Here is a 17,271-nt window from a genome sequence, read left to right as displayed (position 1 = left end):
TTTACAAATGCGTGTGAAACAAACTATTTGAGTAAATAACAAAAAGTGTTATTTTACATCGAAGGTCAACACTTTGTGTGTCCGCTCTTTGCCTTCTCGAGTGCCATCAGTCTTTTACCCATGCTTTTTTTTAATAGAAATTGCCCCAAACAAGGCATAAAGCTACTCAAGGGAAGAGGCTAAGGCAAGGTTAGATAACGATAGGGATAAAGCAAAACAAAATAAAAGAAAGAGAAAAAAAACAAAAACAACAACAAAAACATGGACCAACTTCTATCTTCTCATCCAAACTCTCTCTTCCTCATATGTGGCGACTTCAATTATCATCATGCCAGTTGACTGGGTGTGGGTACCTCTCTCACCTGTCATGGCACTTCAGCAAAATCTTTCTGCGACTCATTGGGAATGACTCAATCGGTCAACTTCCCGACCTGGATCTCAACCAATGGTACTCCATCTCTTCTGGATCTGATTTTGACAAATTTCCCTGACAATATCTGCTGCTCTTCCTCTGCTCCAATTGGTTCTTCTGACCACATGCTTGTCAAAGTGGACATATTTCTAGCTATTATCAGAGAACCACCTCACCGCCGTCGAGTCTGGCGTTTCACTCAAGCCGACTTGCAGAGTCTCCAAGCAGCCCTCAAACTTATAGACTGGTCTTCTATCGCTACTTTCACCAACATCAACTCATCCTGGGAATTCTTTCAAAGAAACTTGCTCTCCCTCATACAAAGATTTATCCCCTCTCGTCTTCACTTGTCCTACCCTTCCTCCCACCCTTGGTTCACTGAAGCTTGTGGCGAGGCAGTTGTCCTGAAACAACTTGCCTTTGCCTCATGGAAAGCAAACCCAACTGAGGGTAATCTCAGTTCCTTCCATGAAGCTCGGATCAAGTGTGTATCTACCCTCAGGAGAGCCAGAAAACAGCATCTTTCTCATCTCAAGTCTGAACTCTCAAACCTCTTTCCCTCCTCAAAATCCTGGTGGCATCTAATCAAATCTGTTTCTGGTGTTTGTTCCCCCTCCATCCCCTCCCTTACCTCAAATGGCCGCACTGCTGATACCGCACGTGAAAAGGCTGAATGCCTAAACTCGGTGTTTGCATCTAAATCTTGTGTCCAAAACCCATCGCTTTCTCGACCCACCTTACCCAGTCGCACCCAACTGTCCCTGGACTCCGTGTCCTTTTCTCCTGACAAGGTGAAGAGTTTGCTGTCAAACCTCAACTCAGATTCTGCAACCGGTTCAGACGGCATAAGCCCACGTGTCCTAAAAACCTGCTCTTCTGCTCTTGCTCACCCTCTCTCTGTTCTATTCACCCTCTCATTTGCTCAAAGTCTTCTGCCATCTGCTTGGAAATCAGCAAACATTACTGCCCTGCATAAAAAAGGTACAAAAACAGATCCCTGCAACTACAGACCAATCAGCCTTCTGCCAATCATCAGCAAGGTTATGGAATCCATCATCGCTTCAGACATGAAATCCTTCCTCTTCTCCAATGGCTTGATTTCCGATCTTCAATTTGGTTTCAGACCAGGTCACTCTACCCTGGATATGCTGCTTCTGCTCTCCCAACAATGGATAGAGGTCCTCAATGCCAGACATGAAATCAGAGCCATATCCCAAATCAGAGCCATAGACATATCGCGTGCTTTTGACACGGTCTGGCACCCTGCCCTGCTCACCAAACTCTCTTCCCATGGTATTCAAGGCCATCTCCACTCATGGCTTGCAGACTTCCTCTCCTGTCGCAGTCAATGTGTGGCCCTAAATAGAGTTCTTTCATCCCCTCTTCCTGTCCAGGCTGGAGTTCCTCAAGGTAGCGATCTGGGCCATGTTCTTTTTCTGGTTTTCATCAATGATCTATCAGACTCTCTGGAAAATCCTCTTTATCTCTTTGCTGATGACTCCACCCTACCATCTGTCATCCCTCAAACCGGCAAGCAGCAGCTTCTTCGCTCACTGCAGATCTGGGTAAAATCACAAACTGGTCCAACACGTGGAACATGTCTTTCAATCTGGACAAATCTCACACTCTCACTATGTCTCTCCAAAAGGACTGTTTGGAACTCCCCCCCCATCCACTTTCTCAACAATCCTCTGGAAGAAGTCCTTTCTTTCAAGCTTCTGGGTCTCACTATCTGCCATGACCTTTCCTGGGAAAGCCACATTTCAAACCTCGCCTCCAAAGCCAGTCGCCGACTGGGAATCTTCCGTCGTGCAAAGTCCTTCCAAGGCCCACCTGAGCTCCTGAGCACTCACAAAGCTTTTGTCCGCAACCTTATGGAGTACTGCTCTCCCCTATGGCCTGGTGCTCCTGCGCCTCACCTTTCTCTGCTTCACGCTGTGGAAACCAAGGCATTTCGGATCGTTGGCATCTCCCGCAAAGAGGCTGAGTCTTTGGGCCTCTCACTCTCTCACCGCAGGCTGGTCGGTGGCCTTTCTGTCTTCTCCCATCTCCTCTCCAGCATCGCCACCCCTCTGCTCTCTCTGCGATTTGTCACCACATTTCTGCAGGGCACTCAAGGTCCGCCAAAAACCCCCCTTCTGGTAAAACTACCAAAATCACGAATCACTGCTCACCTTCACTCTTTCATTTCTCTTTTTCCCTGCCTTTGGAATAAACTCCCTCACTCGATTCAATCCCATTCTTCCCTCCAGGCCTTCAAAACAGCTGTTCACCACCACCTCTTATCACCCTCCATCCAAATCCTCGATCTTTTCTACCCCCGATAATCCACCCAAGCCTACCTCCTTCAATTCCCTGCTTTCCTTCCTGAAAGTCCCTGTAATGTCCATCCTGTAATGTCCCCATGTTCCCCACCCCATCCCTCTCCCTTCCACAGAACTCCTAATGTCTCAGTTCCCCCACTGTTTTGTCCTTCCCACTCCCGCCCCTCTTGTCTCGTGCCCCCCTTGCTGTGCGTTGTGTGTTCACTCTCATACAAGCCTCGACAAGGTATATAAAAATTTTTTTAAAAAGACACGAAGTTGCAGAAGTCATGTGAAAATGCAATGTAACCTCAAAGATGTAAGAAGTAGGAATAAAAGCTGGGTAGATCATAGCATAATGGGAAGCACGTTACAGGTAGTGAATTCCAAAGTGAAACAGCACAAGGGATAAAACGATCTGCATAGCCTTTCGTTCTGCACTTTGGATCAGCTGAAGTACATATGTGTGCAGAGATGACAAACCGAGTCTTGCGTCCAAACACTCGTACAGGAGGAACCAAGTTAGAAAGTTCAACAGAACATTTGCCATGAAGATATCTGCAGAACAAACTAAGAGTGGCAACTGACCTCCAGTGAGAGAGCGGTTGAAGAGTTGAACCCATCTCTGCACAAACCAGGTTAACTATGTTTCTCGAGCCTTTGAAGTAAAGATGAGTGTCAGGCTAGTGCTCCAGCCCAAATGTGGCAACTTCATGAGGGGACATATAGTTGTTTTATACAGGTACAGCACAGGAAGTAACAACCTTACAGGTACAGCACAGGAAGTTTTATACAGGAAGTCACAACCTCAAGTTAACTATGCATTTCTGGAGCCTTTTAAGTAAAGATAAGTGGCAGGCTCGTGCTCCAGCCCAAATGTGGCAACTCCATGAGGGGATACATAGTTGTTTTATACAGGTACAAAACAACATCAGGAGGTAAATACCTCTGCGCTCCATAAAGACAACCAACTTGCTTGGAAGCACTCTTCGCAACACCAGAAATGTACTTATCCTAGAGGAGGTTAGAGGAGATGTCCAGACCAAGAAGCCGGAGCTCAGATGATTTTGTTAAGGTTGAAGACCCCATGTGCACAGAAGGGAAAGACCTGTTTCTGGAGCGAGACATGGACAACAATTTAGTTTTCTTTGCATTGAAGGGTACCAACTCAGTCATGCCCCTACTTAAACACATTCTTTAAAATTTAAATCATTGTCAAGTGAAACTCCAACCTCATTATGAGTAGTGTTGAGTGAATCAGCAGATGCAGAGTAAAATGAGGGGTAATCAGCATGAGCATACATGGCTGGCTGAGACAGACCATTATCATGAAGATCATTGATATAACCAAGGAAGAGAGTAAGACCAAGGACAGAGCACTGTGGAACACCAGAACTGATGGAGCAAGTAGGAGAAGATTGAACCACAAGTACCACCTTCATCTTGTGATTTGTAAGGAAAGCCAAAATGATTGAATGCATCACTCCAAATCCGTTCTGTTGTTGACTTTCTGTATACGACTGAAGCACTATTTCAGGAATATTGTGCCAAATATTCTGAAGTACATTCCACAGTTCTGTAAGGTTAGTTGGGCTCCTCTTGTTCTTCTCAGTTTCCAGGTAATCCCACATGGCCTCGATAGGACTCATGTCTGGACTCTGGGGTGGCCATTGTTACACTTGCAGCACATCAGCTGGAACCTTGTTCTTGAAACACTGTTTTACTCTTCAGGCCTGCTCTCATTTCATTTGTCAGCTGCTCATTTGATTTATTTTTCTGTCGCACAAGATGAGAAACTTCAAGTGCTCGTCTTGCCTTGGGTAGTTGTTGTGTGTCTTTCTGGCCCTTTCTTCTCTTGCACCAAGTCAGTTTCTTTCAGGCATTGCAAAATATACCCCACATCATTGTCAGAGATCTTCAGCTTTTCAGCTATTTTCTTCATTGTGTGACATTCTTCTTGCAGAGTTTGGACCTCCACATGCTGTTCTGTTGAAAGTTGCTTCCTTGGCACAATTCTGAACACACTCATAGCCTTTCAAGCAAGACGCTGACAACAAATTTCACATAATCAGTAATTTAGAATTTTTTATTCTGGTTTCTTGTATTTTGCATTAATGTGTCCACCCTTTGTAACTGGTGTTGATTACTTCACCAATTTATTTTTTTATTATTGAATGTACAAAAATCTACAAACTGCTTTCAGCATATTTTCTTTGATCACGGGGCCTCAGAAATCGTCTCGGCATCTGGTCAAGGAGGAAAGAGGGCAATCGTGGTGAAGAGACCTGGTGCAAGAGGAATGGTCGGCATGTTCACTCATGAAAAGAAGCTGCACCGGCAGTTTCTGAGCCCTGGCATTGAATACCTCACATAAGTTTCCCGCCCAGAGAGCGGCTCGGCACCACTTCGGGTGCGGTTTCCCACGCAGGATGGCGCAGTTCGATCGTCAAGCTCGAAAAGATCACTTCTGGACCGGAAGCTAAGTGCCGCGAGAAAGAGATGATTTTTCCTTTATTTATTCTGTCCCCTTGTCTGCATTAAAGTCTGTGAAAGCGCCTCAAATAGGAATTTAGTTTCACCTCACGTCCCGTTTATTTATTCGACTGAATTATTACCATCGCAGATATTTGATTTATTTTCATTAAAACCCCGTATTAATTTAAGTTGCTTGTGTTGTCTGTCATGGGTTAGAGCGGCGTTTCTTAAGGTGGGGCGTGGAAATATTTTGGTGGGGCATGAGGATTCAGAATTAATGAATCAATATATGATCGCTTTCATAGCTTTGCACTTTCAAATTTTCAAAAGTTTGAACCATGATGTGGCTGTCTGAGGAGAGCGAAAATGAAATACCCAAACTCGATTACTTTGGCAAGGGAAGTATTGATAAATTTTCCATCATCTTATTTAGTCGAATGTGGATTTAGTGTTGTTACCGATTTGCTGCAAGCTAAGAGAAATCAACTGGAAATCACGAAACGTGGTGATTTAAGGCTGAAACTGACAAAATTGGTTCCTCGAATAAAACAAATCTGCAGCCAGCGTCAAGGGCAGGGCTCCCATTGAAGTGAGTAGCAATTGAATAAAATTTGCAAAAGGTTTTAATAAAGCCTTTTGAATACATATGTAGGATATACTGTAGTGTCTCCAATCATGGTGGGGCGTACGATTTTTTTGAAAATCAAAGTGGGGCGTGGGATGAAAAAGGTTGAGCAACACAGGGTTAGAGTATAAACCCTTGTGCTACCGTCCTGGTGAACGCCTCTGGTACGTGCTTCGCCGTCTCCCGTCCCACGAGTGCTATAATCTCGAAGGAACTCGGCTGTTCACCTTCAAGGGAAATTCTTCGGCTATTTGGCCAGGTCGGTGTTAACCGCCCATCCACGACAATTGGGTTGGGGGAAATCAACCTAACCGGCATGGCGTGACATACAATATCTCTTCTCTTCTCTTCCTCATTAGTATATATATTAATATTTTGTAATGTTAACAAATCGTCAAAAACAGAAACAGCAAACTGTGCATGTAATTGCCAGAAAAAAGGACCCCTGTGGACTGTGCAGTCATGGATTGTAAAAGCAGGTTATGAAGCAGGGCTCAATGACGTAACACTTTCTGCACATTCCATAATCTTTTCTTCACTCAATATAAATCGCCCGAACAGTAGAAAAAGTTAAGTTTGATGCTTTGCTTAAATAAATACTCGAAGTTATAAAAAACGCGAATTAGTTAAAATTTTCGGATTTCACTCCATATTTTGACACTTATTTTGTTCACCACATCCGATTCTCAAATCCGACATAATATTTTGATTACATATTTTAATTAGTCCGTGAGAGTAGATCGTGTTTCCAAATCGAGGCATGCTTGAATAGGCCGAACAAAATGACGGCTGAACACTCCAGCAACCACAGAGGGCTGAACAAGATGGCGTGCTGCTATCTTGGTAAGACTGATTTTGGTAATTTTCACACACACACACACACACACACACACACACACACACACACACACACACACACACACACACACACACACACACACACACACACACACACACACACACACACACACACACACACACACACACACACACACACACACACACAAAAGAAAAATCATCTTGGCAATTTTCACTCTTACGCTTCCTTGGAGTTTTATTCGTATGCTTGCAAAGTTTCAGGCTGCTACATTTTATAGTTTTGGAGTTATGGAGTAGACACACACATTGCCTTTGATTAGTGTTGATGACCCCTTGTCTGTGTGTCTGAGTGTGAGGGCACTTCAAATAGGAATTTAGGCTGTATTATTTAATTTAATTTACCTCACTTTTTCTTTCATTAATATAATTTGAATTATTGTCATTGCACATATTTGATTACTGTCATTAAATTATGCATTTAATTTAATTTGTGTAGCCTGTTTGTATGGGCTTCAAGTACAGCCCGTATACCTCCACCCCTCCATCCCCGAGTGTGCCATTAATCTCCAAAAAGGGTTAACTGTAAGCCTCCAAGGGAGAACTGTTTGGCCATCCGTTCAGGTCGGGGCTAACTCACGGACACGACAATATATTTTACACATTTATTTTTAGCTGCAGCCAACCTTCCTCTATATTTTCGTGAAGCCCAGCAACCGAACCCCACTTTTCCCATTGGCTCTTGGTTTCCACAATCGTGGTTTTAACAATTGCAGAATTTTCAATGAACCTAACCACCACGATATTTAAAGGTTTAAAACAAACACACACACACACACACACACACACACACACACACACACACACACACACACACACACACACACACACACACACACACACACACACACACACACACACACACACACACACACACCAAATCGTCACATGGTCATTAGTTTTTTCTTGTGTTGCATTCATCAGCCAGAACCTATTTGCAGAAAAACTTGAGCTCCATGTGGAGCATCAGCAGAGTAGGAACAAGGAAGTCACAGAAAGTGAAGCCAAAGAAAGTACAACTCACAGAAAGTGAAGCCATAAATAATTTCATCTCGCAGTACAGCAGCATCCCATCCACTCTCCTGACCTCACGTTGGTGTACCACATTGTAGCAAAAAGTGTTTTTGGATACGCAAAGTGCTATTGGTTGTGGTAGTTTTTGTAATAGATAGTGGCGATGGTAGTAGTAGTAGTAGTAGTAGTAGTAGTAGTAGTAGTAGTAGTAGTAGTAGTAGTAGTAGTAGTAGTAGTAGTAGTAGTAGTAGTTGTAGTAAGCCTAGGGCTGGCAGGATGACCAAGAGGTACACCCACTCGCCTCTATCTAAGCTGTCTAGCCCGGGTTTGAATCTCAGCCGAGATATAACCTGTCATCCCGTTGTTTCACAGACAGGGTGATTCTTCAACGACTGTGCCGTCCCTCAAATATATGTTAAACAGACATCCCGTCTCCCGGCATTAGCAGCCAAGTGTACGTTAAAAATCCCATGGTGTCCTTCGCAAAGAGTAGGCGAGCTATCGCTGGCACTATGGCCAAATTCCAAATTCCTGCACCAACTACTGCTGGGGAGGCAATGGCAAACCACCCAGTATAATCCTGACACAGGAAGCTGTTTTGGCAGCACGGACACTCTGTGAAAAGTATGGTACATCAGAGAAAGAGAAAGAGTGCCTGGGCCTTTCGTGTGCCAAATATAATGCATTAAAAAAAAGGTACGTATACAAGTGAAACCACACAGCACAAAGCAGTACCGCTTTGCTCGCTCCAAATCGTCATTGGCCTGCTCCAGTTCCCGCACGTAACGCTGCAGCTGCTCCTTCACGACCCTTGTCTGGTTTAGCTCATCTTCTAGTGATGAAATCTGCTGGTAGTTCTGCTGGTGGTGTTGCTCCAGCTTCTCCTGTAATGAGGAAAATAAAATGCACAACAATGTGAGGCTTGATCCTGTTAAAGGCTGGCAGATTGTTGGTAATCAGATCACCACCCACCACCATGCTAGGCAGCATTATTAGCATTGTGTGGCACATCAACCCCTTCAGTAACACAAGTCATTTATCATAGATGTATACATTAATTGACATTCATGATTTTAAGAAGAAATGCTCTGCTACCCAAATATTAGACAAGTCTTTACATTCAAATTCCTGTGAATCAGCAACTCTGTGTGCAAACACTCAAACAGAACTAGCATTCATGCCATTTGTGAAATATATGTCCAGTTTCATGCAAGCAGCAATACACAACTTCCTGGAGATGTGCATCAGGCTTTGTTGTTAGATAATCCCTCAAATAATAGATTAACAACAAATTTCAATATCCCTCCATAATACATATGAAGTATTACAGTATTCCATCACACACACACACACACACACACACACACACACACACACACACACACACACACACACACACACACACACACACACACACACACACACACACACACACACACACACACACACACACACACACACACACACACACACACACACACACACACACAGTGCTGCCGAAGCAGTTTCTCGGCAAGGGATATACGGGGTAGTTTACCATTGTTTTTTCATGCTTTATCTTTTAAATGTTGTGTCACGTAAGGAAGCAGAACATACCTTTTGTATTTATAAGTATTTAGTATGACTCAGGCAGGGTTTAAACCAACGATGTCTTCGACACAGAAAGGACGATCTGACCATTATGCCACCGGATCTGGTTATGCATACATATAATTAACCCCATGCTCTTCTAGCCAAAGAAAGCAACAAAAAAGCAGCCAATAAAACTACACAAGGTCAGCCTTTCGCCATTTCAAACCCGACCTGGGTTCCTCTACAGCTGCAGACATTCACAATTACACAACACACGTGAGAATGGCAATGTTTCAACAGGTGCCGGACCGGTTTCATCGCTAATTTCTGAGTCATCAGCGACAGCGTAAACAGGAACGTAAAACCGAAGCTCCCAAGCATGTACCATACCCAGGGGGCAACCCCCCCCCCCATTTTTTGCGAAAACAGACACGGCCTGCCATAAAAGTTTGTCGTATATGGTTGGATTCCTTAGACCCCAGGGCAACAACTTCCGCGTAGACAACCTTTCCAACAGGCTACTGCAACTCCGCAATTCAAGATGGCGTCCAAGATGCCGCCATATTTTTAAATCACCATAACGTCGTCAATTGTTTTCTATTCTCACGTGTAATACTTCGTTTCTCTGGTTTTCTAGGTCAGGGAATCTATTTATGATGGTTTCAGAGTGAGATGATGTGTTTTATACCATTTATTACATGTTAATATATTATTTTAAGGCGACCATGACACAGAAAATCAACAATAACAAGACACAGTAGTTTACTGTTATTGTAAGAACAATAATGGTACAGAATGGTTTGGGTTACAAAGAACACAGATTACATGAGAAATGAACTACTGCACGTGCTTCACAGTTTGGAATGCAAGCGAAATGGCTGAGGCAAATATTCGTAAAATTCGTGTCAGTGATACACGCCACAATGTTGCATCATATGAACAGGTCTACCACTCAATATAATTCTGCAATACAAGTGTCCATGTGAACAGCTGATGGTATACAGTGAATTGTCACTGTCTGAGTTACTGCTGTCACTGCTGTCAAATGCTGCAGTGTATTTCACTCGGCTGCACTTGGTGGCTGATCCCTGGCAACGACATCCAATGTAACAGGCCACATTCTTCCTGGCACAGGAACAGTTCTTGTTGCAGTCTTTGGTGCAGCCACATGCAATGGCCTTTGCAATTGTCTGTGGCCAGGCTGGTTGAGTTGACAGGACTGGAACTAGTTTGCCATCCTCCAGAGCCGAACCATAATCGACAAATAGGGGAAGCTGAGGCTTGGCAACATGTGCAGTCTTATCTATAATAGTTGCAAGAGCTGCACGCTGTAGATGTAGAAGGAATGCATGTTCTGTTGGTGGGAGTAGCTTCAGCATGGTTGACCTGTTGTTCAGGAATTTAGAGGCTCGAAGCTTTCCAAGATCGCAGTCCTCAAAGTCATCATATCTGTTGGTGTCCACAGCAATGACAAGTTTGCGTGCCTGGTTGATGAGGTCCGATGTGATCTGGTTGCGGTTCTGACCTTGCTCACCAAAGTGTTCGAGCTCAGGTATGTCTATGGTACAGCTAAGGTTCAACCAGGTCTTTTTGCCAGTGAAGAATGGGTAGCTGGTCGTGTGCCTTCCACTCAGGCTGTGGATGAAGGGAGGTGCACAACATTTTGAAGGTCCTAGTGCCATAGCCATTGGTGTATGGGCAGATATGTCGATGCAGCAGTTCTTACCCACAGTTCAGGAAGGTCTTCCAGAATGCCGGCAGCATAGTAGACATAAATGATGATGATATCTGTGTCATTGCCATGAATGACCACCCTCTCAACACCTTCATTCAGGATGCTATAAATAGCATGAAGCATTACTTTGGTATCAGCCTCCTACTGTGTAGACTCCAAGGCAGTGATGTCGGTGGCTGACCCCTCAGTGACCAGCATGCTCTTAGTTTCTTCATTGAAGCCTCCACCTAAGTAAAGGCGAGTTGAGCCCAGTGCTGGATGTAGCTGTTCACTCTTGCTCCATGTCTCACAGAAGAAACTCTGAAGGGCTGCTTTGTTAGCTGATACAGAGAAGAATTCCTGTGGATCAGGGGCTTTGTACTGCTCACTGACCTCAAGCACCTTTGCTTGCCTGGAATGGCCATACTTGTGCTGCTGTTCTGCTGTTTTGAGGCTTTGTTCACTGTATTGGTCACAGCAGAAATGTATGATCTCTGTGCCAGCAGGCACATCTTTCAGCAGCTGTTCCTTGTAGCGATCAGCAATGTTTCAAAATGTCTCATTTTTCTTGAAGGACCAATGGCGTATGGCATGCATTGCATCAACCACTACTGCCGTCTTCCATCTTGGACGCCATCTTGAATTGCAGAGTTACAGAAGCCTGTTGGAAAGGTTGTCCACCCAGAAGTCTTGCTGGGGGTCTAAGGAATCCAACCATATACAACAACCTTTTATAGCAGACCGTGTCTGGTTGACCACTCTTTCACCTGGGTACCATGTACAATGCCAACAGTAAAGATCACATAAATATAAAGACCCAATTACATCTCACCCATAATTGGAGGGAACAACCAATCATCTTTTTTGTTTTTTTTGGTATACACTGTCGAGGCTCATATGACAGCGAACACACAGAACATATAACAAGGGTTGCAGGAGACAAGTGGTGGGAGGGGGGGGAGGGTGTGTGAAGGAAGGAAAAACTGTGTGGAACAGACAGGAGATCTGTGGAAGGGAGAGAGATGGGGCAGGGTACACCGGGCAAGCAAGATGGGCACGACAAGGACTTTCAGGTCCTCACACAACAGGGACTTTCAGGAAGGAAAGCAGGGAATTTGAAGGAGGTGGGTTTGGGGTGGATTAGCGGGGGTAGAAAGGATCGTGGTTTTGGATGGGGGAGATGGTGGTGAACAGCTAAGAGATGGTGGTGAACAGCTGTTTTGAAGACCTGGAGGGAAGAGTGGGATTGAAGAGAGTGTGGGAGTTTGTTCCAAAGGTGGGGGAAAAGAGGAATGAAATAGTGAAGGTGAGCAGTGATTCTTGATTTTGGTAGTTTTACCAGAAGGGGGTAGCTGGCAGACCTTGAGCACCCTGCGGAAATATGGGGGGGGGGGACATAAACACAGCTCTCACCTAATAAATTATGCCCAGGTTCATAGGATCTTTATAATTAACCCCCCTCCGATCTTCTTGCCAAATATAATAAATTAGTTTCTTGAAGAACAGCAAGAGACACGAGCACAAAGTGGTTTCAATGGATGTGTAGCTGCCCAAAAACCTTTGCTGAATAGAGGCAAGCAAACAAAACTGACATAGGTCAGGCTTGGACTTGTCCTTTCCAACAAGTCCAAGCTTGACCCGTTTGACAGGCAGACCGAGGAGCGGGACAAGAGTCAGTGTGCAATAGCTTCAGTGAAGCATGGGGTTTGATCAATAAAGGTGTGGGACTGCATATCAGCCAAGGGTGTCAAAGATTTACATAGAATTGAAGATACACTGACTGCCGACAAGTACAGGCAGGTTCTGGCCAATCATGCCAGTCCCTCGGGTACAAGTCTGGTTGAGCAGCGATTCATCCTCCAACATGACAACGACCCCAGGCGTAAAGGCAATATGGTGAAAAAACATCTTTCACGTAAACAGGCCGATTGAACACTCATGAAGACTTCGCAAACTTTGACTGCTTTAGTCAAGCCTAAAAGTACGGTCAAGCTGCATTTCAATGAGAAATTGTCAAATCAACACAAAGTATTTAACCTGGGCAGAGAACATTTACTGTAATCACTGGCACTCAAATTTTTATTATTCTATTAGCATTGCAAGGTATCACAATCGCAAAAACAAAATGCATGGTGCACACCGTCACAATGTCATAATCAAACACATTTTACGACTTGCACACCCTCTCTCAAACTGCGTTGCCTTGTTACTAGCCTGCACCGGTGTTTCGTTCTAACATGTACAATCAAAGGCAAATAGACAAGCAAGCCCAATTAGAGGAACAAATCCAAGCCCACTCCACTTTGCTACAACAGGACTTACCTCCCAATCCCCTTGCTCATGTTCCATTCAATATTTATCAGCCACCCTCCTCCCCCTAGCATTTTCCACTTCAAAAACCACTTTTACCCACCTACCCTAAATTTTTAATATATTTTTTCCCATCTTCCCATTTCACTTTGATTTCTGCCTTTGCCAGTAAAGATTGCATTTTCAGCACCCTTTCAATCATGATGTCCTCAGGCTTCCAGTAAAACAGATTCTTTCACGTGTGATACAGCGAGTCCTTGCTTAACATAGTCATTGCTTCGTTATCAAGTCGCTGATCTATTGGAGAACATACTCGTTTAAAGTCGTTCTCCATTGCATTATAAAGTCGTTTTACTTCTATTTTAGTGCCAAACTTCTGGTTTTCCTCATTTTAATTAAGCTACAGTATAAACCATACCATAAATACCCGTGTACAAGCCCACCCAGAGTACGTACAGGATAGGACTTGTATACACCAAGCTGTGCATCGATAACATCAGGGGGTCCTGGGCTGAAGTTACTCAGGTGTACATGAATGGTGTGTGTGTGTGTGTGTCAATGACTTGAAAGGATTTAAAGACGTTGTCTTTGCTATGAAGAAAATTATCCTCGGCTTGGCCAATAAAGCAGGTTTTGACGAGGTGGAAGAAGCCGACGTCACACAACTTCTGCAAACAAAAGGAGAAGAGCTAACCAATGAAGATCTGAAGCAACCAGAGTTGATGATATTCAAGTATATGTATAAAATTACTTTTACTCATGCTTTCCATGTAAATAATGTATTTTGTCTGACTATTAAAAAAAATTTCCCTGGAGCCTCAAACCCCCCCTCCGCCCCCCCCCCCCATTTACATTACTTCTGGGGAAAATGGATTAACTTAAAGTCGTTTAAGTGAAAGTCGCACTATTCAAGAACATAAGTACAATGTTAAGCAAGTACTGACTGTCGAGGTTTTCCTGGCTATTTTCACCTTTTGGCATTCAATTTGACTGCATGATCATTCAATTGAGTGAAGTTGAAATTGAATGCTCCTCGTTGCGATCATTCAAATATCTAAAACGGTTGTTCAATTTCACTTTCTCAGCATTTGATTTCCTTAAACCCGTCATCAATTCAAAAGTCACAGGAACTGCATTCAGTTTCACTCAAATCAGCAGCTATTGGTAGTTGGCCATTCAAATTCACAAATGTGGATTGGAATTCAGAATATGTGCTTTCACATTCCGACCTAACGGTGCGTACATGTCATTTGCATGTGTGGCTATAATGACACGAGCAATCATATTTTCCAAAATATGTAGTATCTTCTGAGATCTGTGAAATGGTGAGAAAGAAATGACACCGATACTTGTACAGTATTTGAACGAGTAGTCTGGTCCTTTATTTTCAGATACACAAATAGTAATGGCAGCTGGTGGCCACCAGAGAAGGGTTTCCGATGTAGAGAAGGATTGGCAAAGTGATGCCTCCAAACACAATGCACTGGACTATCTAGAATTGGTCGACAATCGAGGAATCAACAGAGCAACAGCAAGATCAATTATATTGATTTATCTGAGAAAGGTTGCCAAAGGGAGGGGTCACACAACATGAAAATGGATGATGATGTGCAGCAGTGTCTGCAGGTCAGGTCAGGTATGGAATGGGAGCATGCGCTGGAGCAGCACGTCACTGCATCCACTTTCAGCCGGTACTCTAGGGGCCTCAGTCTGGCCATCCCGCAGGCAGATGCCTGGCCCATCCCCATCTCGTTGAGATGCCGATCACACTGCTACAACCACGAGGCATGGGGTCAGCCCGTTGGCCTCCTCCACTCACAAGGCTCCATCGCTGAGAGAATCTGGTGAGCAGGATCAACATCAGGAGAACGAGCCACATGTCCATACAGCAGCAGCTGACGCTCACAGACTATACAGGTAACAAATCTCATCTGAGTCTCTCTCAGAAACCACTCGTTGGATACAAAGTCTGACCAGTGATAGCCAAGGATTCGCCAAAGTGACATGGTACCGAAAGAGTTAAGTGTCCGCCTCAGATATTTGGTCAGAGTCTAAGTCCCACATCCATAGAGCAAGACTGGAATGACCAAGGACTTAAAAGATTTGGACTTTCGTCATCCTGTATAGGCACCACACCCCATAATAATCCAGTGAATCCACGACACCCCAGGACCGACCAAGACGTCTATCGACCTCCGACTCACAACATGCGGGGACATGAATAATACTGCCATGGTAAGTGAATCCCTCCATGACGTCAACATGCTCACCACAAACAGGTACAGACAAGATGTCAATGAAAGCCTGGATCTTATTTTTGAGCCAGGAAATCCATAATCCCAGCGGCTCCGACTCCTCATTCAGTGTCTCGAGGGTTCCCATGAGGAATATCCAGTCTCCACAAAGATGACTGCATAATCTGCCAAATCAAGGTCAGAGATTTCAGAATCCCAAATGATGTAGCACAGCTTGATCTCTCGGACATCCTTCCCAAAATCCAGTCCATACAAGCACTGAAAAGTGTGGAGGCCAGTACAAACCCATAACAAACTCCAGTAACAAGAAGAAATAAATCAGAGGTGGAACCACCACACCTCACAGCACTCTCAGTACCAAAGCATAATTCTGAAATCAGATTGATCAGTTTTGGTGGCACCTCAAAAAGATCGAGAATCGTCCATTGGACATCCCAATTCACTGAATTGAATGCTTAGTGGAGATGAACATCGGCTGCGAACAGGCCCTGCCGAAACTCCCATCTGCGTTCGGTGAGGACTTGAAGAGCAAAGATAGGGTCAATCGATGATGTCTTTGGTGTAAAGCCTGACTACTCTGGGAGCTGGTGCTCAAGTCGATGGTGGCAGTCCTGAATATCACCCTCCCCTTTCCAAAGAGGGACAATAAACCCATCTTCCAGTCAGTTGGGATGATTCCTGTGCTCCAAACAGAGCACAGAACGACCTGCAGTGACATGAGTATAGCATTTCCACCAGCCCTGAGAAGTTCAGCATGAATCCCACTTGCTTGACCTCCTTTCAAACTAGTTCACTGTAGTCTGTGTTTTTACAAATGACGGCTGTTCACAGTTGATTAGAGGGTAAACAAGAGAGATAGTAACCCCCTGCCATCCAAATCAACAGCCAGTGGGTCAGCCTCATACAGCTGCTCAAAGTAACTCAGCGAGCCTTCGCTATGGACTCCTCTATCAGCAGCCCACCACCTTCTGCTCAAACTGAGGTACACCTAAGAATCGGCTTTTTGAAACGCAATGCACAAATTCCTCTGCAAGCAAGATGAGAATCATGACCACAGGTGATGCTCTATCCCTTCACAGATTCCTCACACATAAGCCTCCTTATCTTCCCTCAGCGAACGTACAATTTTATGCCTCAACTCCCTGAGCAGCTCATCTCTGCCATTAAGCCTGGCCCTGTGACTCTGCCCAATGGTATCCAATGTCCAAAGAAGAGCAAAGTTCTTCTTCGTCTGACGGTGGGTTTTAAGACATCCATTGGCAACATGAAGGATGGTGGTCTTCAAGGCACTCCACAACTCTTCAGGATCCCTAAAAACATCCGGATCCCCCCAAATCTCCATTCAGCCTCTTCGCAAACTCCTCAGCTACTCTCTCATCCCTGAGCTTGCCAACATCCAGCCAAGGCTGGGATGGTACCATTCTCCTGGATTTAAGCTGCAACTTAAGAGTTGCTCCAAGAAGTCTGTGGTCAGTATTGAGAAACTGAGCACTCCGGTGGACCCTGCAGTTCTGGATCATCCTCCAGTGACCATCAACGAGCATATGGTCAATCTCCTTTGCCACACCACCAGCATTGGAAAACCAAGTCCAGCGATGAGCTTGAGGGCACTGAAACCATGAACCAGCCACCTTAAGTCCATGACTTAGTCATGGACTTAAGGTCAAAGTCTTGCAAAGTCAAGGAACTTAGTGCTATTCTGGTTCACAGTTCCA

The 17,271-nt window shown here is 44.5% G+C and overlaps 1 protein-coding gene across 3 annotated transcripts in view; it reads right to left on the bottom strand.

Moving 5' to 3' along the window:
• NDEL1 (nudE neurodevelopment protein 1 like 1) overlaps nucleotides 1-17,271 on the bottom strand; it is an 83,452-nt gene that overhangs the window by 41,796 nt on the left and 24,385 nt on the right. For all 3 annotated transcript variants that reach the window (XM_085887872.1, XM_085887857.1, XM_085887864.1), the window contains one exon: nucleotides 8,441-8,589. In XM_085887872.1, the coding sequence (XP_085743998.1) occupies nucleotides 8,441-8,589 (149 nt within the window). The remainder of the gene's footprint in view (nucleotides 1-8,440; nucleotides 8,590-17,271) is intronic.

This window comes from Eptatretus burgeri, chromosome 1, assembly GCF_056783735.1.
Source record: "Eptatretus burgeri isolate ZD-2024b chromosome 1, Ebu_testis_v1, whole genome shotgun sequence".
NCBI lineage: Eukaryota > Metazoa > Chordata > Myxini > Myxiniformes > Myxinidae > Eptatretus > Eptatretus burgeri.
Note: the sequence above shows the minus strand (reverse complement) of the source record. Positions and strands in the feature narration are given on the sequence as shown.